We start from the raw sequence: 25,760 nt of genomic DNA on the forward strand, positions 1-25,760 counted from the left end.
GATAAGTCCTGTTTGACAGGAGTCATTAACGGCCTCTGTAATCACCCCCAGGGGGTACTCGCCTGCCAGGACAAAACTCCTACCACTACTACAAGTACTCTCTGATGAGGCTTACTAAAAACATTAGCAAAGTCTTTGTCTTTCAATACATTGAAATTCACAACTTTTCCATAAGGATACCAAACCCATTGATGCTGTTTATTCCACTGATTAGTTTGCCACATTCAATGCAGGTGATGTTCCTCTCCCCATTGATACTTTCTACAAGGAGGGCTTCTCTCCTGCCACCTTTGGGTTTCTACTATCAAACCAGGTTATTGCTGGTAATCTCTTAGATTCAAGTTTCTTTCTTTAAGAAAGCTGTTTCCCTTTCAAAAACAGGATCTTCATGATTTAATAGTTTCCAAATGTCTTTTTCGTAATGAACCAAGAAGAGTAAAGGGAGTTTTTCATTACATTCCTACTCCCCTTAGGAAAGTGATCAATTAAAAACCTTATAGGATCCCTTGGGCCTGAAGAAATATTATTATACAAGCATTGGAAAACATGTTAGCCTCAAACATAATTGAACCGTCCCAAAGCCCCTGATCCTCCCCAATAGTTCTTGGTGCAAAACCCGATAACAGCTGGAGATTTTGTATAGATTTCTGAAAGGTAAACACTCTCTCGCACATTGACAACTATCCCATGCCATGGATCGATGATTTGATCGAACGTTTGGGTTCAGTGGTTTACCTTTCTGCAATCAATTTAACAAAAGACAATTGGCATATGCCAGTAAATCCCAACGATTAAGAAAAAACATCTTTCTCCACTCCAATAGGGTTATATCAATTCAAAGTACTTCCCTTTTTTGGTCTTCATAAGGCACCCACCACATTTCAAAGACTGATGGATTAGGTACTCTGTCCATTTTCTGCATTTTGTGGGGTGTACATTGACAATATTGTCATTCGCAGCAACACTTGCGTTGAACATATGTTCAAACTTTACCAAGTAACTAAATTCCTAAGGAGGGCAGGTCTAACAGCCAGCCCCAAAAAGTGTTTTTTTGGCCATTCAGCAGTAAAGTACTTAAGGTTTTTTGTGGGAAATGGGCTTGTGCAACCCCACATAGAAATGATAAGATCAGTGCAAGAAACACCAACCCCAAAAACAAAAAGGGTTTCTCGGGTTGACAGGGTATTATAGAAGGTTTATACAAAAGTATTCCTCTATAACAGCTTGCCTTACCGACAAACTTAAAAATGCTGAACCCCAGAAGTTTAAATGGACACAAGAAGACCAAGCTTGTTTTTCCACTCGCAAGCAAATCCTTGGTAATTAACCCATCCTAAAAGTAGCCAATTTCAGATAAGATTTCATCTTGCAGACAAACGCATCCCAAGTTGGACTGGGAGCAGTCCTCTCCCAGGAATGCAATGGTATTGAACATCCGATTCTCTACATCAGTTAGAAGCTCTTTCCCTGGGAGAGGAACTACGCCACAATTGAACTTGAGGCATTTGCTATGAAATGGGCAGTGTGAGGAGCCAGGAGTGAGACACAGACACAAAGGACTACGTTTGTTGCCCTAAACATTTACTCAAATAAAAAGGGGTTGGAAAATGCCTTACTGTCCCCACTCTAGGAGGTATTGTGCCTATCTCAACCAAAACTAAGGGTCCGTTCAATGTTAAGATGACCAAAGCAAACATGTCCTGTGTCCAAAATTCTATCCTTGCCCTCACAGTCTAAAAGTAACTCTGAGGTGCTAAGGGTAATGTCTCTAGTCTTGAAAAGTGCACAAATGTTCAAGTTCAAAAGAAATATATATCAAACACTTTTGTGTACCGGCACATTATGAATGACATATCATATCATATCATACTCCAACACAAACGTTCCTAATGGATAAGGTTCACAGTCCCAGGGGATGGTTCCCATTCCCAGATTGTCTCTTCAAGAGACTTCAAGACCCCTAAAGGGCACAAATCCTTCTTGGAGTTCTCTGGTCAACACACACAATAAAACACCTTGTATCCAACACAACTTAGATGTGAGTCCCAATTTCGTAGGACTCCTGGTGTACTCCCTGCCAGGTTCTTTTCTACTTCAATTTAACTTTGCACACAGTCTTGACTTTTGCCTGGTGTATTCCTTTGGCAGGACTTCTGTGCGTGATTTGTTTTAAATACTTGCAAACTTGATTTTTTACCTGATATACTCTCATGCCAGGTCTTTTAATGTGGTTCACTTTACACACTTGCAAACTTGGCTTTGCCTGGGATACTCTCCTGCTAGGGCTTTTAATGTGGTTCACTTTACACACTTGCAAACCTGGCTTTGCCTGGTATACTCCCCTGACAGGGCTATTAATCTGGTTTGTTTACATACTTAGAAACTTAGCTTTGCCTGGTATACTCTCCTGCCAGGGCGTTCATGTGATTTCCTTTACACACTTGCAAACTTGGCTTTGTTACATTCACCTCTATTAGTTCTCTTTCTGTAATAAAGAATCTCATTCTCTTTCATTCACTTGCTGTCCTTTAGCGTTCTTTGGCAGCATTGCCAAAGCGCCCCGGTGTCTCAATCTCCCTCCTCAGGACTAACCGGCTTTCTGTGGCATTCTTCGGTTCCCTCGTGGTAAATGAGAAAGCCCGGTTCAGTGTCCCGCCTTCACCTCGCAGACTCACCGGCTTCACCTGCCGGCTTCCACATCCTTTGTGGCTACTGCCTAGTTGCTGAACTCTTCTCTGTGTACGGCAGCGTAGGTGCTGCTCTTTGGTTGCTGCAGCTGCCAATCAGACTTGCCTTCTTCCTGTGGTGTTGTCCCAGCGCGGTAAACCATCCTCTGCACCCTTCCTCCTTTTGCCTTCCCCAGGAGTCACAGACTTCTCTTCAGCAGTCCAGTAGTCCCTCAGTCAATGCTGTGAGGACATGGCTTCCCCAGGTAGCTCTCTTCCTCCATTCAGGTTCTGCTTTTTCAATCTCCCGGCACATATATACACGTGTAACCACTAGAGCATGTTCTGCTCTTCTCAGCGTCATGGATCCTCATTTCTCCATTCAGCCTCCTCATCTCAGTATTCTCGTATGCATGAAAATGTTGGGCAGTTCTTGGTTTTCTTCTCACATGATACTGGAAGTGGTTATTAGTAGGTTTTGTGGGTAGTGGGAGAGACCTCTTACAATAAGTCATAAAAGCTTGAGATAGGGGGGAAACATCACTAAAAGGGAAAGGGGGTACGTGTCTATACCTGACAATGCCATGTAATTCACTTGAGGTACGCCTTCCCATGTGGTCCAGGGTCAGGATCAGGTAGCAGCTGCCGTCCCCTGGCCCCATGGGGAGAGGCTACCTCTGATAAAGGAGTGATGACATCATCAGATTCATCAAAGCAGTGACTTATCTATGATATTATCTTACGGGAAGAAAGTTCTGACTGGTCACTGACCGTTTCCCCCTGACATGGATCAGTCACTGGAAGGATACTAATGCCCGAGTAATGCGCTGGTTTCTAGATCTACAACTGCACTGTTTTTACTACAGAACACAGAAAATGTATAGATCAAAGAAATGTAGACTACCTTTTCTGTTTTCCAATAGACACAGAGGAAACCAGCAGCATTATGGGAAGGTTATGTGCTGAATCTGACAACTTCGTCCCTGATTCCCTGGAAGGAAGCCTCTCTTATGTGGCCAGGGAAAGACAGAAGCTACCTGACTCTGACCCTGGGAGTGGCTATCTGCGGGAGGACCCCATTGGAGAGACAAGCTCCAGTGAGACAGAAAAAGACCAGGCCAAGATAACCCTTCAGTTAAACCTTTCAGTGACAACCATTTACCTTTGCAGCATTCATACACTGCCTATTTTTCAAGCCCAAAACCCTCATGGCTCCCCCCGTCTGAGACGAGGAAGAGAGATGGAGTAATGAGGATGACTGGACACGGTAAACCCACAGTGTGTTCTAGTCATTGCAGATTTTAGAGAAAGACCGGGACATTTAAAAGCAACACAGGTGAACCGAATTGGGCAGAATGAGAGAGCTAGAAACTGGAGAGATACCTAACTTGTGCTGACACTGTGGAGGACACCAAAATCAAGCAGCCTGCAGAGCGCAGTGCAGGGGAGCCAGACCGGGAGAAAATTGCCGCTTTTCGACAACGGGCAGCCAGAGCTGCCAAAGTCAGAGGAAGTTGAAGCGAACAACTTGCCTGACGCAAGACCGGTCAATGGACCGGGAGCGCAGATGCTGGGGAAACACAAGGAATGCTGAAGACGCCATCCTCGACCGGTAATCCCAGAGAAAGTGAGCGGGTTACCTGGGAGTGTCTAAGTAAATGCCATGTACCGCGTACTACACTAGAGAGCCCAAGAGTGAATATTGCTGATATGAACATTGTTGAAGAAACAAGTCTAAGTAAAGGCAGAGTGAAATATTACCAATACAAACATTGCCAAAGGAACAAGCCTAAGTAAAGGCAGTGCAAGTATTACCAATACAGAGCGTGTTGAGAGAAAGAGCCGAAGTAAAGGCAGTGCAAGTATTTCTGACATGAGGCAACCTCTCTGCACTTAACCCAGGTCACTGTTGGACTAGATGCTTTTGTTCCCCCTTCCCCCCTCTTCCTCGCACCTCCGTCTGTACGCATTCATGACCTAAATGTACTAGGACTAGTAAGTTCGTCTGTCCTGCCCCCCCCTTTTTTTTCTGTCCCCCTCCCTCGCTTGATCGCAACTGTAACACTTCATGCACTTGCTCTAGGAGAAATGGCTTCAGGCCTAGTATGCTAGTTTTTCTGTTTAGATCATTCGGAAACTTCAAGGCCTAAGAATGATTACTGTATTCCCTTGTCCCCTTCCTGCCTTGAAGCACTTTGAAGTACTCCACCTGTGTATGAGCGCTGTATGAATAAACAATTACAATTAAAATTGAAAGAAAGAACCTTAGAGAAGACAGTGAAATCACTGCAAGTATGAACAGTGTTAAAGGTATCCATTCTCCTGTCTCTTTCCTCTTTGCAATCTCGAAACGCACCACAGCTACCCTGACTCCTACACTCTCTTTCTTAAAAGGACCTTTTAAAGGTTACCAAGGCATATATGGGTAGTCCCCTCCAATCTGCACTTCAAAAAAGCATTGAAGAACCTAATATTCAAAGAACATCTTGCCGATTGCTGATCGCTACACTTAACTCTACTACTCCCTCTCCAGCTCCTATGCTACTTCTGCACCCTGATTATAGGCCCCTGGGAGCATCCCCTATGTACACTCCATTGCTCTAATTTGACAATGGTTTCAGTAACTATAAAGTTTGCATCTGTATTGCATTTGCCTTTGCTGAGAGGTGCAGGTCCACAGCCTACACCCAGAAACCGGCCTGCTGCCATATGCAAATCACTTCATGTTTGGTTCATTTGGTGGTCTTGCAAGTATCAATGTCAATATCCAACATTCTGGTTTTACTACAGAGTAGGGGTTGGCCCTGAGTGGGCTGACCAGCAAAGTACCTGAAATCGGAAAGTGAGGGAGAGAAAGGGTCCCAGGTTGTCCCTTCCACCTCTCTTGGCATATACTGTTAAGTTAATAAGAGAAGCTAGCCAGTTTGTTGGTAGTAGGTGGTCTAAAATTAGAGGTTTATGGATTTAGCATCATACTAGGGCTGGTGATGGACAGGGGAACCTATGGGGTGGCCTGTGCACCTCTGCTGGGCCCTACATCACAATACAGGCCTTGGCGCCTAGTTCCCAGGATTACCCCAGTCCAACAATGGGCCATTGGGCCTCATTACGAAGTTGCCGGTAACCCTCTATTACCGTTACCGCCACCTGACATCCCGGTGCTGTGGGATATCACAGGCGGCGGTATGGTAAATTCCCATTCCCATGGAGTTCCTCCATGGGACTGGGAACCCAGAAGTAGCAGCACCGTTGGTAACTGCCGGTGCTTCAGTGAAAAACCTGCTGGTAGGGGTGTCACTCCCAGTGATCCATTCCAGTAAATGTGCCGGTAACTGATAAGGAGGCCTATTGTCTTATAAGGGCAACAGAGTTTTAGGTGCTAAAAGAAAGAAACATACAGTATAGCATATTTATGCCACTGGCCCTCACAAATGGCAAGAACACAACAGACAGTAAAGTATCCAAGAACAAAAAAACACTGGAAATGAGAATGCCTGTAATGGGAAGAGCACAAGATACAGTTATGTATCCCCATACTGTATCAAGTCCTTCTCATGGCAATAGAGAAACAGAACATCTAATATCTTACAATAGGGGAAGAGACAGGGAAGCGACACTCCATACACTACACGGGAGTGCAGCAACTTCCCTGGATGGTGAAAACATTTTCTTCATTGGAAGTGCTTGGATTTTCTTGGTCTTTGAGGCACACTCCAGGGGACCCAACCTTTGGAACCACCTCCCAATCAAGCTTCAATCTATGACCGCCTTGCATAGATTTTAGGGGAAACCTTGCAACCTATCTTTTACCCTAATCTCAACTGTGCAATGTTATGTCAATCCATTCCCTGTAATTTCTCTATTTTGTATATGTAGTACCTGGGCCCAAACACAATTTACCTACTGGTCTCCATTTAGATATCTGTGCATTTGGATTGGATAAGGTCACATGTTCAAATTGTTTATGGCCAAGGCATGCACGAAACTGGACATTTCTGCCCAGTGCTTTCGGCGCTGGCCGTGTTGACACTACTTCTTGGGCGCAGGTCTCTTTTCAGCATGCAGTGTTGACAGTGGCCAACCGGACGCAGGGTACTGGGCGCCGAGATATTTATGTTTGCCCTAATATATTGTCAATCGAAGTACGGAAAAATGCAGTGCTTTGGTTGACAGTATATTTAAGCAAACACTAGCCGCTCAGTACACGCAGCAGTCCTGTGAGTGAACGATCCATTCACAAATGGGTTGCTGCGTCCTGCAAGCATTAAATGCAGGACACTGCAACCTATTTGCGCATGGAGCGCCTAGAATATGGAAAATGGTAGCGAGTCCCGATATACTTTGTGAAGAAGATATAGCACCTTTTCTCACAAATAAAGATATCACTTTATTTGGTGAATAGGCTTTATATGGTTTGCACACAAAAAATATTTGAAGAATATATTGCATACAAAATTGCTACCTCTACCATTTCGAAGAATTACCATGGATTTTCAGGCACTATTTGCATTATCATTTATATTTTTGTATTTATTTGCGTTTTGCATGTCACCAGATAGGGACGTGACTGTTTCTCGGCACCTACAAGGGAGGGAAAGGGAGTGGACAAGGATCTTCATGGACCTTGGAAGCATTTGGATCCAGTGCAGCACGAAGGGGAAGTGCCAGGTACAATCATACAATCCACATTTTACAGTAATAGCAGAAGTGTAGGCCATGCGATACCAGGATAGGCAAAGAACGTTACATGTTAAGGGCATAAGCCTTCTAAAAGAGTAATGTCTTAAGATTCTTAATGAAATGCAGGTGGATCCCTTCTGCTCTGTGGTAAGGAGCTAAATCATACCAGAGGGTGGTACTGGTGCAATCAAGCGTCCTTCCACTTCACTTAATTTTCCTGAACTATGCAATAATAATGTGGAGGCAGTGAATCTGAGCAGTCTCGGGGCACAGTACTTCGTGATCTTACCCATGAGATAAGCAGGACCATCATTCCAATATTCTGTAAGGAGGAAGCAGAGAGCGCTGAAGCATGTTTCGGGCCCCCCGACAGGAAGTCGGTGCAGAGAAATTATGGCAGGTGGTCAGGGGTGTGGTCCTAATGTTTCAGGTAAGGGTGAAACAAGCCTAGCAGCTTTGTTTCGGATGATTGGGAAGTTGTGGATAAGTCGCTTCTGGAAACCAAAGTACAGGCTTTTACAGTAGTCCGACATGGAGATCAGCATGGCTGAAGTGACCTGTATATGCTGAGAGAGGTTCAAGAATGGGATAATATTCTTCAAGACACGTAGAGAAAGTGTGATTTCGTAGTCATCCCTAGGACATAGGTTTTTTGCAAGGCTCTTAGTGGAAGAGGCCATGGCTGGTGGGGAACACAGGGAGTCAAACCAAGGGAAAAGGAGTGAAGAAGATATGTCAATACCAAAGTAGAAGCTTCCAGTTTTAGCAGAATTATGCAGAGGCAGTTGTCTATCATCCAGCTTTGATTATGAGGAAGGCAGGTGGAGAGACAGAGTAGATCAGCATTCAAGCAGCTTACACTGAAGCCAATCTGCGTATCGTCCGCCTATGTTTGCTTAATTGCAGAAAGACAGAGGAGGTCAGCCAGAGGTTTCAAGTGTAGGCTAAATGGCCATGGCAATAGGATGTGGCCTAGCGGGATGCCACAACTAAGAATGGAAGAGGAAAAGAGAAGAAATAATTTAATTGAATTTGCAGCTCTTTGTTGGGCAAGAAGGAACCAACGAGTTCAGAGAGGTACTGTTCATGCCTGAGGAAGATTGTAGATCGTCCAGAAGGGTTGAGTGGTTGATCATGTGGAAAACTGCTGAAAGGGCCTAAGCAGAGCAGAGTATAATTAAGGGTTTCCATCCTTAAACGTTCTGGAAGATGCTTCTTTGCGGTCCGTGGCCCTCTCGTTAATAACTTAAGGTCTTGGGACTAAATATATCGGTGGATAAGCCATCACATGGACCGGCCATGCCCGACATTGGCAGGCGCACTCCCAATGCAGCAGCATAGGTGAGTCGGGAATACAGCTTGCCGCGACAGTCGAAACACAAAGACGCCGTTGGAGCGGAGACAAGATCAAGGAAAGGCTGCCGTGTGAAGTACCTTCTCGATACTTAAGGAATTGATAAGTGAAGCGCAGAGAAATTCGGCGGGGAATCACTGTTTGCCGCCGAAGCAATCTTGAGGGACACACATAAATGAGAAGGTGACATCTCGCTCTGTGTAAAGGATGGAAAATCTGCTTCATATAGACTAATCCTTGTGCAGCATAGCGTCGGGTAGCTGAAAGGTCATTGGCAAATTCCAGAGAGCCCTAGATATACGGGAGGTAACTCAAGACTTTGGGCCTCATCACAAGTTGGGCTGTAGCCCTTAAATGCGGTGGTAACGGTATTACCGTCACATTTAAGGGCTGGCCCTATCAAGAGTTGGGAGCTAGATGGGCTGTTTTACCTCCAGCCTTTCTCTGGAGGTGAAAAACCCCTGTTTTCGGCTATATTACTGCCAGCTGTATTAGCCCGCATAATTAGCGCTGAAAATGCCCCATTGAATCCAATGGACCGAATGGGGAATGGGGATTTACCGTTAACACCCAACCCGTGATATGGCGGTAATACCGCCGGACCGGTCAGTGTTAGGGCTATTACAGTCGGTCTGTATTACAGCCGGGATACAGCCCAACTCGCGATGAGGCCCTTTATATCACAAGAGGCAACGCATTACTTTTTCATCCGTTGGGACACAATCTTATGTAATGGATTGACAGGCATAGGGTGATTTGAACAGCCGCATTTTTACAGGCCAACATCAATCACAGTGGTGCCACACAGGGGCTTACGCAGTCTCACGGAAAATCAGCAGGGTGGAATCGGGGCGGCGCCTAAGCATACCTGGAGACGGAGGAGGCAACACATGTGGGCGGTGCCTAAGAATACAAGTATGGGCGTAATTTTAGGGGGGTACAAGGGTGTTTGTCCCCTCCAAATTTCATGGCACACCATTTTGTCCCCATTCATTTGGCTGGGGCACCTTTTCTTCAGATGTCATGTACCCCCCAACATTTTCAGCAAAGTTACTCCACTGAATACAAGGACTGTAAACAAAAGTGAAATCGCACTACAAAATCTCAGAGATGGAGGTGGTAACACAGGCGGGTTTATGAAAAGCAAAAGCGTAAACGCTATCGGCCCCACTTAAAATGATAAGTGCATCATCAGAACGGGACAAATCGCCCTAAAAACGGATATAACATTCCGACTCCATTTGACTTTTGCACCTATTGTTGTTTATGGATTGGAACCAGCGTTTTCAAGGGGTGATTTTAAGACAGGGAGCGGGAGGCTGAACAGAGCTGTAGCTATAACAAATATGGGTATCCTAGCCCCTAGCTGGTAGGTTTACCATGCCCTAAGCACAGGGTCCCAGCGAGGCACGTCCGTGACGAATCATACTATTAACACATGTACCTTTTGACTCAGAGTGGATACACTAGCCAGTGAACAAATACATTACAACATATAAGATAAAGGATCCTTTAATATCGCCTTTACAGAGATTTGGCAGCCCTACCTCCACTTTAGTAAACTCCAAAGGTCTAATGTGAAGCTTTAACTTACCATATTAACATTATTGACCTACAGTGGTGTTAGGCAGAATCCTGTGCAGTGCCCTTAGGGACCATTACACACAATTAAGACCATAGGTGGTGATACAAGTTTTACCTTTGGTACAAGCCTGTACTACTAGGTCAGAGTGGTAGCAGTGGCGGAGCAGTCAGGCTTATCTCAAGAGTATATGAACAGTAACAGACATTACACAAAAGGACCACAATTACTGTGACTCAAGCAAACACTGGGCCTCATTCCAACCCAGGCGTTAAGGGGTTAGAAAAATATAAGTACATTTATTTGTAAACCTTTAGTTATAAACACAACACTTCTATTAAACTTCAATAAAAACCACACGTTAAATATACTACAACTAACCAATTCACTTTGTACAGTAAGTCACAAGTTAAGTACCCTGTGTTGGAATGAACTGGCACAAAACACGTTATTGCGAATACGATTGCGATCATTTTTTGACAGTTCGGTCTACTAAACAAACGCGTATCCGTGACATGAAATGCTACCGGGGCAAAAACACACTTAGCACCTGAGATACCCAGAGGGAGTTGGAGGCAAAAATCACAGGCATATTTTGGTTAGGCAGGCAGAATCAAGAAACACTCAGAGACAGGAGTTCAAAAGTCAAAGGGCCGGAGCCAGGGTCGAAAGACACCGGGGCCAGTTGCCAAAGATCACACGGTCCGACAGTTCACGATTCAACGTAGCCAAAAGTACTTCGATATTGTCAATGTTCGGAAGCAAAAGTTGTAAGAAGGAGGGAAGACAAGGGCAAGCCTTGGAAATGAAGAAGAAAGGGATTCACCCAGTTTCCTCAACAGAACACAGTACCTTGTTCCAATGGTGCAGCTGGTGTCCTGGCAGTTGTTCTTGTTGGTTTCCCGCAGATCCACGATTCCTGGAGCTTCGTCGAGAAGGACGACGTCTGAAGAGGGTCTGAACCACACAGGGATGAGGCCGGCAGCAGCGACACGGAATAAAAGGTGCGCTCCTTAAAAAAGGAGAGGCTCTTCAGGTGGCTATCCGGACCACTACAGCAGTGTGCAGCGATTTCGACCACAGAAGAGGATCCTCTGGCTGTAGAAGATGAGCTGGTTATCCCCACCAAGCTCAAGGGAAGAAGACTCCGGACTGGATCTTCTCCGAGTCGTTGAAGGGCAGATAGCTCAGGACTGCAGCAGGGCTTCACCGGGATGGGGTATTTGCAGCAGCCGTCGTTCTCTCCGCTTCTCTTCGGTTCCTTGTAGTTCCAGTGGCGACTCTCTGACTTCTAGCCCAAGAGACCTGCCTTTTATGCGAAAAACCACCATTCACGCAGCCTGGCTGTCAATCACCCAACAAGGGGGTTGTCCAGCTCGGACAACTACCCTGGCCAATTATGACAAAGTGCGACTTGCGTTTCCTAGGATACCCTGTGCAGTGGGTGACTACACCCCTCCGTCACATTCAGCCCACCTAGACACCCAGGTGCCTTGAGGAGGGCTTCTGGGCAGAAGCCCGCCAAAAACAGTGAACAAAGAAGGCAAACCTAGTTTGCCGCGCAAAGTAAAACACAAGAGGGACTTTAACAAAAAGAAATGGTGAATAAACCCAACCGGAGCCAAGAGAAAGATGATTCGGTCAAGCGGGTTTATGTTCGAGGCTAATATAATAGCCAAGAACAGTACCACGTTCATTTAATATAATCGCCGTGGAAAGGTTAGGGTAGATACCACTGCCACCAGCCAAGTCTAAATGATAAAAGAGCGAAACAATGCTCTAGGAGGTACAGATAAAAAGGGATATGAGTTCATCCTTTCCAGTACTCCATGGAAGATGGGGTGTACTGGATCTGTGGTAGATTGACTAATTAAAGTTAATGGTAACTTTACCCTTTTCTGGGGGACAGTAGTCGCCTCAGAAATGGAGTCGAGGGAAGTCTCAAAGACGTGTTTTATCGTGCATGGATGTTTAGCCGTGTCTGCGGCCTGTGTCCACGCTAGTGGTGTGAGCTATACGTACCGTAGGCTGCGAGATTGCTTATTTGTCCAGGTCTAGATTGCGGGTTCTGTAACGATGGGCCAACACACTGCTACTATTTCCACAGAGTCGGGGGTCACTGTATCTTCATAGCTTGTAGCCCAATGCAGGAACCAAAGTCAGCGTCAAACATTTCGGAGCGACAGCCGAGCATCTGCATTATCTATAAGAGCCTGGTGCTACTATCCACCTGTACAGGTATGGCCAAAAGTTGCTCAGATTGGGGGGCGCTCCACCACCGGTAAGCACTCTATGCCGGGAACAAAAAAGAAAGCTGCATTGGCCTGTCGTTCTATGCCACATGCAACAAAAGAAAGCCCATTACAGGATCTTTGGGCTAGAACCTCCAAATCTCAAAACCAAATACTCCTACACATCTACTGTTGTCCCAGCAGTAATGGCAGCAGCCAAGGAAGACTTTGCAAAGATATTCCAAGACTTTCAGACCTCACACACAGCGTCTTTTCAAACACAGTTTACCGCATTTACATCAGGGATTAAGCAAATGGTCACAGATTTCAGGAAAGACTTATCAGAATTGGGTGAACGCAATTGGGTGCTCCCTAGTGCCATGATACGTATGGGTGACCAAGCGCTTAATAAGTTTAAATAACATAACAAATAACGTAACTGATGCAAATGAAAGAGCGATACAAGAATTGAACTACGACAAAAGACAATCAGAGGAATTGCTGGAACATTTGGCAAGATCAACCGACAAACTTGAGATACAATGCAAAGACTTAGAGAACAGGTCTCGCAGAGCAAATATTCGGGATAGAAACCTTCCTGAATCAATCGGAGACCCAGATTTGAAACAAGCAATAATATCTATCTTTAAAGAATTACTGTGCAACGACGAAGAAGAGAAAATATCACTAGATCGCATCCACAGGGTGGGCCAGAAGAGATTGGATCCTGGAATGCGCCCTAGCGACGTGCTGGCGGCATGTGGGGATTACCCACAAAAATAGCAAATCTTGAGGACCGCCAGGCAAGCAGACCCTATCACTTATAACGGTTCGAACATACAACTATATCAAGATCTCTCTCCACTCACACTTCAAAAACCTAGAGAAATGCAAATCGTAGTAAAAATGCTGCAATCTAAGAAGATAACATATAGATGGACATTTCCATTTGGAGTAACATTTGCATTAGACGGGAGACAACATGGGGTCACTTCCCTTGCAGAAGGCATTGAACTGTTAAAAATCGAAGATTCAAGAGGCTGAGTTCAGAATCATCAGCTACAATCAGGTTGCCCTATGTCTCTGACATCACGTGGAAGATTAAGTGGGACACAGATGGCGCACGAAATAAAGGATCAAATTGGACCCGCTGAAACCCTCACCTTAAAGGTCTGCAACACACCTCTAAAAAGAGACTTTAAATGAGATCAAGGAGGGGAACTTTCTGAGCGCTGTGCCATACAGTTTGCAAAGTTTAAGGCTCGGAACGCAACACTCCATCTTGGAGTCTGTGGAGAGGAGGTGAAGAGGGGTCTAGAATACACTACGGGGAACCCTGGAGGAAATGGCGATCCATATCGGAGGAGTGAGGCTCGAAGGTACTTTAGGTACAATGGGTCACACCAGGGTACGGGGGAGGGAAATTAAAGGGATAACATGCATAAAAGTTGGAGGGGGGCATATACATTTGGGTGAGGGGTGGGAAAAACGCATTTGTTTAAGAAACAGAAACATGGATCAAGGCCTAAGAATTGGGCAATGTTTGGATACATAATATTAACCACTCATTGCATTCAAGTGTATACCACTTAATATTCAGGGACTAAATACCCCATTAAAACGAAAGAAATTAGAGTGGTTTCTGACTAGGCATCGCCCAGATGTCTTAGCGTTGCAGGAAACCTGTAAAGACTGGAGGGGGGCGTCTGTACTTCTGCTCGCTATATGGTAGAGGAGAGGCACAGATTCTCTGTTATTGGTACGTGGTTGAGCAATCAAGGCCCAGCTTCTCAGGAGGTGATGCAGGCTGGTTCTTAAGTACAGTGTATCCCCAAGCCCCCACAAAGGAATGTCCACACACTGTATTACTGAAAACAGTCTTTATAATTAATATTCAGAAGTATGTACACTATCAGAATAACTCACTTTGTACTCAGAAATCAACAATGGTAAATATATACAATTCTGGAGTGGTACCACCAATATTATCAGATCTCATTAAAGTGCATCAACTATACTGTCAGAATGTCACACAGATCAATAACAAGGAAACCAGCAATAGAGATAGGAAGGAAAGCAAGATGGTTGAAACAATAGGCAGAATTCTGGCCCCTACCAATAGACGCAGTTCTGTGTGGAGATCCCCCCACCTGGGCAACCTGTAAAATAAAAATATAGCACAAGCCCAGTCCATATATTGCTCAATAGTTTTATTCTCTCCTATAATGTTTCTACCCCCCCAATGTACCTGGTGGAGCAGAGTTCTTCGAAGAAGCGTCAATGGGTCCTTCTTGAGTGACTCCCTTTAAAGCAGGAGCCACGGATCGTCGAGAGGCGTCGAAGAAGATGAACTTGGCGTCGACGGCATCGATGAGAAGTTCGAGGGTGCTGAGGCCACGGCGTCGATCCAGGCGGTACTCATCGGCGACGTCCTGCGAAGATGAGGTGTGCGGGGCACCTTGGCGATTGATTGTTGAGGACCGCAATGAGTTTCTGAAGAACTGTGGCGCGACAAGGGAGTCGAGTCGTCGAAGTCTTTGTGGTCTCTGGGTGGCGGGAAACCCACCGGCGGATTCTCCTCGGCGCATCAGCGTCCTCGACTTCCTCCGGTGGGAGTAAGTGGTCGTCGGTGCAGACAAGGGAGTCCTTTGATTCAAATGTTCTTAGGCAAAGGCGCGGGCGGCTCTGGTCGTCGGCGGCACGGCGTCAAGTGATCCCCGCGTCTGCGCAACTCAAGTTCGAAGGGCCTCCAGCGGTTGCACAAACCTGCAAACCCTGGTCGACGGCAATGGACTTCGACGGCGGCAATGTCCGGGTGCTTCACTTGGGTCTCCTCAGCGATCCCCTTCTCCGGTCGGCAGCCTTTCGAGGGTCTGACTTCCAGGGATCTTCGGCAAAGGTTAGCAGTGCTCGATGGTCCCTCAGCGCACGGGAAGAGGGTGCCTTACCAGGTCCTCTCTCGGATCAGTCCTCGACGAATTTGGCAGCTTTCAGATCGGGTCGAAGCAAATGCAGCAGCAAGTCTTCTTCTTCCAGCTGGATGTCGAGGATCAGCAGTTCCAGTTACTCTTCAAGTGTAGACACAGCTTCTGAACAATTTCCAGTGGTGAGAGGTCCCCAGATATACTATTCTGTCTCTCATCCACACTGCTGGCTTACACTCAGCAGCCAATCATACAGAAGGGCATTCATGCAGTCAGTCAGCCAATCAGGCACACATTGCATTCAGGCCATCCTCCTCCCTTTCAGACACTCAAAACAAGGAATGTGGATTGGGACAAGTACCCAGCCATTCAACACTACACACTGCATTCAGGCCAGTTTCGGGCAGGGCTGTCTCAGTCTTTGTCTCTCCTACTAGAAACCAGACAGCCACAACAAGAAGTGCATATTGGTCACACACCCTATTCACCTAGGTCCCACCCACAGGGTGTACCCACAACATACAGTCACTGGGAAGGCTCCAGTCAGTCTGGCCTGGACTTCACAACAACACCATATATGGAACTTCCACCCAACAGCCAGTCAGGGGGAAGGGACAGAGTCAGGGCTTCCCAGGACTTTGGGGAAACAAGGTAACAGGCAATAGAAAGCAAGAGGGCACAGGGACCATCTTGTTTCCTATCAGGAATCAACTGATTCCAATGGCAGGGCATGGGTACCCCAAAATGGAGGATACTCAGAGCACCTGTCAAATTCAGCATGGAGTTGCCACCAGCCCATACCCTGCTCTGCGGGCCACACAAAGGTGCCCAAAAACATACACTAGGGGCACAGGGTTGTACCCCCACCCATGGGTGCCATAAGGGTATCCCATGAGTCTGTACACCAAACCAAAACCAGGAAGAGCTGCACTGCCAGGAGTCCCACATGGACTCCTGGGCAGAAAACAATACAGAACACAAATGAAAAAGTACTACAGGACAGGGAGGCCCTGTCCCTCCAATGCATTTCCAGCATCACAAAACCCACATAAGACAGCAAGATAAATAAGACTCCATATACGACACTATCCCACTATTATTCAAGCAAATGCACAGAAGAAAACAGATGGGGTCCTAATTGCAATCAGGAAGGGTGCACAATTTAAAATGATTAATACTAAGGCGGATAGAGAAGGCTGATATCTATTCATTATAGTCGAAATTGAATCAACAGTGATAACCCTGGTATCAATATATGCCCCTAATACTGGCCAGGATAGCTTTTTGAGGAAGACTTTAGGAGAGGTGGAAACATTTATGCTAGGGGAATGGATAATTTTTGGTGATTTCAACATGGCCTGTGACCCACTCAGGGATATAAATGTGAGAACTCAATTTGGACATTGCCCTCCCTCACAAAGGTTGCGAACCAAAGTAGAGCAGTTAACGATCTATGACGTACATGTAACACTGAAAGGGACTGAGAAAGGATACACACACTACTCTCATGTCCATAAATCATGTTCACATATAGATGATATCTAGTCATCACTTAGGGTGCAGGGATACATCACTAAAATAGAGATTCATCCGATCGCATTATCGGATCATTCTTCCCTGGAACTGGAGTTTCTTTTTCCAAGGACAATACTGGGATATGGTCATGGGTCTGCCCATCTGAACTTCTTCGAGATTCAATAGTAAGGGAGAAATTAGGGGGAAAGATTGAGCAATTTTTTGAGTTAAATGATACTGGGGAGATAGCGATAAATATATTATGGGATGCTTTTAAAGCTACGCCTCGCAGGGATCTCATCTCGGAAGGGGCCTGTAGACATAAACAAAGGATGGCCATTGAGTCCGAACTGGAGAGTGAATTGAAGCAAATAATTAAATAAATGCAAACGGAAGGGAGTTTAGCTACTAAAAATGCATATAGAAATGTTAGGTGAAGACTACAGCTTAGACATCTAAAGCTGAAAAAGGTCTATTATACGCGAAACAAAAATATTATATTAAAGCGAATAAAGCGGACCGATTGTTGGCCAGACAGCTAAGGAAAAGTCAGGCAGCACGCTCAATATTAGCGGTAAAAGATACAGGGATCTGGTTACAACAACCCCACAGATAATTACGCAATTTGTGGAGTTCTACTCCACACTTTATCAATTAGATAATCCTGACCCCAGACGTGGACCCCTTGCTCACTATTCATAGAGAGGCACAGCTCCACCCTACTGATGAGGTCCATCCAGACCGAAACACGTGTCTGGGGTTGCCTTTTGGTACTCTTGTTCAGAGGAGAATTGCCTAGCATTTCGGTGCTGGACTGCCCCAGGGCAGGACAAAGACTGATATGTTTGGGATATTTCTTCTCTGTGAAAGATAGTGAGCTAAAGACTCTGGGTAAGTCTCTCGTAACCAGGACTAATGTCTGGCAGAGGGACTCCCAGGACCCCCCTTGTTAATTTGCATATTGAAGTAACTTTGGGTCTCACCCTAAGTTACTAGGGGAATCCAGACTTGAACCCCCTTTCTCACTATTCTTAGAGAGGCACAGCTCCACCCTACTGATGAGGTCCAACCAGACCGAAACACGTGTCTGGGGTTGCTTTTGGTACTCTTGTTCAGAGGAGAATTGCCTAGCATTTCAGTGCTGGACTGCCCCAGAGCAGGACAAAGACTGATATGCTTGGGATATTTCTTCTGTGTGAAAGATAGTGAGCTAAAGTCTCTGGGTAAGTCTCTCGTAACCAGGACTAATGTCTTGCAGAGGGTCTCCCAGGACCCCCCTTGTTAATTTGCCTATAACCCAAAATACATATATACGCTCAGGAAAGCTTCCAACTATTACATCCCAGGTACGTGAACTTTTTGAAAAAGAGATAACAAATGAAGAAATGTCATATGTAAACCGAAATCTCCCTATAAATAAGGCCAAAGGCCCGGACAGTTTTTCCGCCTTATGATATAAAACTTATCAATCGACACTGGCCCCTAGACTGGAAAAATTATATTATTCATTTAAAGAAACTGGTCATATAACGACATCTATGGAGGAAGCAAAAATGATCCTCTTTTCAAACCCTAAAATAGATCCCACAGCATGCGGATCATATCGACTTATTGCCCTGATTAACCTCGACGCAAAATATGTATACAAACATTCTTGCTAATAGTTAGTAGATATTTTGACGTCCCTAATCCATCCGGATAAATCAGGGTTTATTAAACACAGACAAACTCATGATAACATCAGAAGGGCCTGTCACTTGATTGAAAAAACAAGCAAGAAGAGACAACAAGCGCTATTCTTATCATTAGACACTGAGAAAGCATTGGACAGGTGGAGTGGTCTTTTATGTTTCAAGCTTCAGAGGCAATTGGATTTGGTCCTAATTTCCTAAATATGATTTGGGTGAATTATATAGACCCCAAGATCAGGTTGTCAATAAATGGTCAGATATCCACTCCAATAATACTAAGTCGTGGAACGAAGCAGGGATGCCCATTTTCCCCTCTTTTGTATGCAATACACCTGGAACCCTTTCTGACTTAAATCAGGCAAGCGGATCAAATACATGGGATTCCATCTGGGACTCAAAAACACAAAATAATGGCATACGCTGATGATAAGTTGATCACGGATATAGATCTGGTTGAATCACTGGTAGGGGTCACACGGGAATTGGAAGAATTTGGTAAGGTGGCGGGGTTGAAAATAAATTTGACTAAATCTGAAATACTAAATTTGTCTCTCACACCTCAAGTAGCCCAAGTGGCCATAAACACCAAATTCGCGTGAGCAAAGGATAAAATTAGATTATTGGGTGTGTGCTTAACCAACTTGCTACAGTCAATATATAAAGTAAACTTTCCCCCTATCCTTTTAGAACTTCGACGTTTACTGTTGCGGTGGGGCCCACTAACGATCTCTTGGCTAGGGCGGATAAATGCTATAAAAATGTCAATACTACCCAAGGTGCTATATTTATTTCAGGCCCTCCCTATATTTGTACGGCAAATATTTTTTCGGGAATTACAAAGTTTGATTTCGAAATGTATCTGTAACAATAAAACCCCACGGGTAGCAATGAAAACACTAATGATTCCAACAATTAAGGGGGGCCTGGGACTCCCCAATTTTGTAAAATATCATCAGGCTGTACACCTACGGGTGCTAAAAGAATGGGTATCAAATACGACAGAGAAAATTTGGGCCGATATGGAAAAGGCAATTTGCGGATCGCATATTGCGGAACTGCTCTGGCTTCCTAAACAAGACCACCCAATGTATATTCACGCTAGTCGAATTACCAACTTGGTAAAAAAATATCTGGGTCAGGGCGGTCAAAAAATACCAAATTACTACATATCCCTCCCCTTTCTCACCAATATTTAACAACCCGCAGTTCAAACCTGGCTTAGAAAAAGGATCCTTTCCTAAATGCAAAGAAACAGAACGCAATAAAATGAAGGACATGTTTCAGGGCACAAACTTTATTCAGTTTGAACAATGTAAAAAGCAGCTAGGGCTTATGGAAAAAGAAAGATAACAATACTTTCAGGTTCGACATTGGCAGTTGGCTCCCCCAAACAAAGCCGCGGCCCTTAGACCGCTAACTGCATTTGAGAAATGTATGGATTCAAACCCAGGTGAGAAAACCCTAATTTCTAATCTTTATCGCCTATTGCATGAGGACCTCCAAGACGGTAGCCTGAAATATGTACAGAACTGGCAGAAGAAATCAGAAATTTCGATATCTACCGATGAATGACAAACATTATGGCGTGATATCCAGAAGTTAACACGCTCTCTACAGATCTGAGAATCATGGTACAAGGCTATGTTACAATGGCACTATACTCCACATAGGCTTCACAAAATGAAACTAATCAGCACAGATAAATGTTGGAGAGTCTGCAATGGCAAGGGCGACTGGCTACATGTTTGGATGGACTGCCCTAAATTGGTTAACTATTGGGGAACCATCAATAAATACATTTAAGGAATATTTGGACAATGGCCACTGGCTAACGCAAAAGAAATCCTGTTCGGATTTGGTACTTCGGAAGAAAGAAATTGGCCTAAATATAAAATTAAAGCTCAGGTTATTTTAAGGGTGGCAGCTCTAGTGGTAATTGCTCAACATTTGAAAGATAAAGATCCTCCACATGTTCATGACTGATGTGTGAAGGTATGGAACTTTGTTGCCTTAGAGTGGTTGACATATATTACCCAAGGCGCGCAACAGGCTTTCACAAAAGAATGGGGAATAGTACTGCAATTTTTGCAAGATGACTATAATGTTATACTTTGCCCACACAAACTGCGGATTCTAGGAATTGCACAGACTTTGATTCTCCATGGAAATTATATGATAGTGGTTGGGGTGAGGTGTGTGTAGAGAAGAGAGGGTAAGGCGTCGGTTTAAGGTAGGTTGGGTATATGTTTATTGTTAATAAAATTTGAAATGCCAATAAAAAAAATAAAAAATCAATAAAAAACTGCTAAAAGGAAAAGCAGAATTGTAGAGCAGCACTGATTCCATTCCTGTGGAAAGTCTGAATCTAGAGTGGTGCAAGGCTGTGTATTTCACTGTAAATCTGCTGTTTACAGTTTACTATCTTAGCCAGGATTTTGCAGATGAAGAGAGTATTTGAAAAAGGCCTGTAAATTCTAAGCTGTTCGCGTTGTCGGTATCTTTCTTGAGGAGAGTTGTGATGCATGTTTTCCTCAGGAGATCAGGGGAGATTCCAGAGTGGAGTGTGGTTGCTCCGGTGGGTGAGTGCTAGAGCAAGAGCATCAATTTCATCCTTAATAGTCTTAGCTGGTCAGGGGAAGACCTTTTCAAAAGATGCTTTAATTTTTCTTTAAAGGATTGTGACATCAACAGGACTGATAGACATGAAGGACGTGAAGGTAGAAACCAGTGGATCTGCTCTTGGCAGAGTCTTTAACCCATGGAGGATTTAACCCTTCAGATATGAGCTATTTATTCATTGTAGTAAACATCCCAGGCAGTCCCAACTCATGATTGTGGATAGAAAGAACGGGCAGTATTTGGAATACAGCTTGCTTGTACAGATAACACAATATGCATCATGAGAGGCACTGAATCAAAAGACTTCTAAAAAGAACTGTTACTCCCATACTCGTAGCAGCTACCACCATACAAAATCCATTGGGCTAAACCAAAGAACATCCTGACCAGGAGTCTGCATGGATCAAAAACAAATTACAGTCTGCTACTCGGGCCACCAACCCCACCAGGACCCCTGTGTTCCATCCCATACACAAACACCAAGGACAGTCTATGACTGGTAGTCAACAACACACTGACTGTCTCCCTTAATGTATACAAAAAGAGTCTAAGGACAGTGTGTGACTAGGGGGGCACCAACCCCACTAGCTTCCCCTATGTGATGTGGTCACATTGGTAAAAAGAGTTTTGGAGGAGACTATGGAGGCCAGGAGAAGCCCCCACTATGTGATGCAACCTTAGAGGCAGTATATGAGGGATCCTCTAGGGGAATCCTTCATCTTCCAAAATCATAGTCTTTCCCGCACAACACCAATAGCCAACAGCTGTCTAGTCGATTTCAATGGAACCCTCACATCTGGTTGCAGGGAACAGCGGGCAAGTTAGGCCCAGATAACATCACACAAAAACTTAGAAACATGTGTGCCATTGGGACTGCATTGATTTTAAGAGAGACATTGTATCACCATAAACCCATGTGTAATGGAACTACCTAAAGCCAATAACAGCACTTCTCTGTATCTAACGTTCTAGTGTGACTAGTTCATCTTTTATTACTCAACCAAAAAGCATTTCCCCAGTAATTGGTATATCAATTTTTGCTTGCCTGTGGACAAGATAAGCACCCAAATGCTTAAATGTGTTATAAACCATGGCACGTGTTTAAGGAGCAAAATGATAAACAGCTAAAGGGCTACAGCACATCACCTGGCAGAGGATGAAAGAATTAGGAGACTGATCAGGGAAAACTGGCATATTGGTTGCTTTAGGAAATGGAAAGGAAATGGATGGATGATTTTTGTTTTCTTCACATACTCAAGTATGGAGGACAGCGTCTGATGGGGCCACCAACCCTACTAGCGTCCCCTATGCCCCATGTGATAAACTCACACTAGACGGCCACCCACTGAACGATGCAGGAGCTGGAGGCGGTATACCAGGATTTCCCAGAGTCCCATAGACCTGCCAAGATCCAGAAAGATGACAGGGGAATCCTTCCCCAACAACTACAATATCCAAAATATTCCTTCCCATTGTTGTCAATGGTTATGGGAAACCAGAAAAAGGGATCTGGAGTTAAGACATTCCCAGAGTATACCTACCAAGGCCACATTAGGCAGCAGGAGAAGCTCCTGCCTCACAAAATGCAGAGTCTAACAGGGAAACAAACTGTCCCTTTAAATGGGATGCACGCCACAGTGAAGAAAAGAGAGGAACACCAAACACTAGCCGGAGAAGAGGAAAATGTACCCTGATCTGCTCCTTATGCACAAACAACCCTTCCCCCGTAACTGAGCCAGAACAGCACACGGGAAAACCCCCTTCTCCCTGTTCAATTCAAAATCCACAAGGTAAATGGAGTAAGAAGCTGTGAGGGTTTCCAAATTCCCTAGGCATTCATCCTTTAGCCTGTAGAGAAGGCAGCAAACCAGGGAGAGATGTAGGGAGAGATGTAGGCCACTTCCTCACCAAACAAACTTCCAGACCATATTGCATGGATTCAAAATGGCCACCAGACTTTTTAAATTCTTCTCTCCTGAGTGAGTTCAGAACTACAAAGTCTTGCTCACAACCAGAACACTGCAGGGGACCATCTGACTGCCCAAACTAATCAGGAGCCGCCACCTTACAAAGGCAGCATAAAATAGGCTCAGTTTCATTGGTCTGGGTGAGTGTAAACATGCCTGGATCAAGGTCCAGGAGAGTTGTGCGTGGCTAGAGGGACAAGGGTACAAGAGAGATTGCAGAGACAAGGGAACCATAGCATACACAAGGTGAGAATGTCCCCCTATACCCTGCAGATGAGCAAGAACAAAGCACAGAGGAGGTGAAAAGAAGGGGCGTGTGGCTCCGACTGGAGTTAGAGGAGGGAAGGTCAATGAAGAGGAGAGAAGCTGAGGTTTTAGGAGAGGCCGGATTTCGAGGAGGGAAATTTCAAGAGACGAAAGTCACAGAACCTTTATGTTGGCAGGCTAGGACCCCTGCCCCGACTTACTGGGTGTTCTGGTGCAGCTCCTGTCCCGTGAACAAGGTCAAATGTTTCAGAAGAGAGAGTGATGGAGAGAGAGCTAAAGGGAGAAAGAGAGAGAGAGGCAGAGACAGAGAGAGAGAGAAAATAAAGTTGGCCATGCGGAGGGCTAGATACCCAGGCCAAGGACCAAGGCTTGAGAACTCTGAAAACTGGTGTAGGATTGATGTCAGAGGAAAGAGAAGAGGTCTACTACATCTGTTGCATACAGTTCCATCTTAAATGCAGCAGGCGAGTAGCCCTGCCATGGCCTATGCAAGGCTGTAGACCAAATGCAGACTTGGGCAGTCACGAAACCTGGCCATGTGGTTTGCTCCTGAGAAACGCAAGAATGTGGTGGGCTCCAACATACCATAGACTGTCGTGGGCTCCCGTTACACGTGGTTTCATCGAATGAAAAAACAAATAAAGACATTTTAACGAATAACAAAACAATAAAACCAAAATAACGAATTTCTTTTTCATTGTTTTGGGGGGATCCGACCTCCCCAAAGCCCCCCTTTGCCCCCACCCCCAAAACCACTATCCTCATTCCCAACCCCATTTTTTGTTTTTTCCAAAATTCATTATTCTGATTTTTGTTGGTTTTTTATTTGTTAAAATGTCATTAGTTATTTGCTATTCAATATAATCACTGCATACCGCGGGCTCCCACAAGATCAGACCCAGGAGACAGTAGCTAGCTCTTGATCTACAAACTGCCTTTGGCTGGGGGTGAGGAGGCATGACAATGGGTGCAGCCTGAATATTTACAGAGGTTGGACAAGTTAGAAATTAACTGTTCCCTGGACATTGAGCTACAAAGCCCAGGAGGGTCAGCTTTTGCCAAAGATCACAATAGAAGGTCCGTTGGAATCACCACGAACTGTGAGTAGCTTTGTGTGAACTGTTCTGGAGTTGTCAGTGACTGGGAGTGAATCATTCCCTGGGATACGACCCTGATCACAAACTGTTTAGACTTGGAAACCTGGATCCAGGACAACAGACCTACAATGTATGATGATTTAAATATACTCCTCACATGAATTTGTGTTTTCCTTGAAGGCTTGCTCTGTTGTACTGAGAAATACCCCTGTTTTATTAGAGCATCTCTCTGTTAGACCCTATAAGCCTTACTCCAAGCACTGTGTCTGATACCAATAAATCACTGCTTCGAGTGACCTGCTGGACGTGGGGCCTTTGACGCACATCAGATAGACAAAGACTGAGGGCAACTGAGTTAGAACCTATTTCTGTGTATAGAGGCCCTACAAACATATTTTACATTTGCTCACTTTGATAATGTGTTTTACTCACCCATGTTTCCTATTATCATGTTGTTTTCATGGTCCAAGTCAGGTGCCTCTTTGTCATCTGTTATGCAAAATGAAACAACCTCATGTCCTGTAATACCAAAAATAGTAAGGTGTAACATTACAGTAATGTATAATGTTGTGCAAGCTCCTATTCAACAGCATTCCCTTTACAGAAAAGGGAAGTGTTGGGGAAGAGGGTTATTACCCGATGACATTGTATAAAACTAATTTTGAATGTGACGTCGACTCCGCTTGATTTGGTAATGTGGCACTACTCTTTGAAAATATCAGTTTTGCACTGTGCATTACAGGCATGCCTGTGTTATGAGGTGGCATGTATGCAGGCTTAACTAATCACATATTGCACATGCACTAAAAAGGTTCTTGAAGTGCTTGGAAAAACAAGCACTGGCAAAGGCAATAGTGTTGGCTTTTGTGAAGCGTGGTATAGGGCTTTGAGAGGAACTGCCATAATGGTACTAGCTGGCCTTAAGATGTGAACTGCTGGAAAATCCTTAGAGTACCAGAGTATGTTGTAGAGATGCATGTCATAACATCTAGTACCTAAACACAAACCAAAATGGTTGTCTTTGCAGCTGCTTGGTTTTAATAGGCATTCAGTGTATGGAACAGAAGCGAGCACACACATGCTGATTATAAGTCAAGTGGCTGAATGGCTGAAGGCATACTTGGTTATGACATTTCATTACATCACTATCATATTTACAGTTGCAAT

General features: G+C 44.7%; 1 protein-coding gene across 5 annotated transcripts in view; it reads right to left on the reverse strand.

Moving 5' to 3' along the window:
• The window catches only part of LOC138481563 (zinc finger protein 572-like), a 336,140-nt gene that overhangs the window by 43,195 nt on the left and 267,185 nt on the right, over window positions 1-25,760 (reverse strand). For 4 of the 5 annotated variants that reach the window (XM_069613749.1, XM_069613751.1, XM_069613748.1 and 1 more), the window contains one exon: window positions 25,026-25,112. The exons of the other annotated variant lie outside the window; for it this stretch is intronic. In XM_069613749.1, the coding sequence (XP_069469850.1) occupies window positions 25,026-25,112 (87 nt within the window). The remainder of the gene's footprint in view (window positions 1-25,025; window positions 25,113-25,760) is intronic. 5 annotated transcript variants of the gene reach the window in all.

This window comes from Ambystoma mexicanum, chromosome 5p, assembly GCF_040938575.1.
Source record: "Ambystoma mexicanum isolate Mex_15411 chromosome 5p, UKY_AmexF1_1, whole genome shotgun sequence".
Lineage (NCBI taxonomy): Eukaryota > Metazoa > Chordata > Amphibia > Caudata > Ambystomatidae > Ambystoma > Ambystoma mexicanum.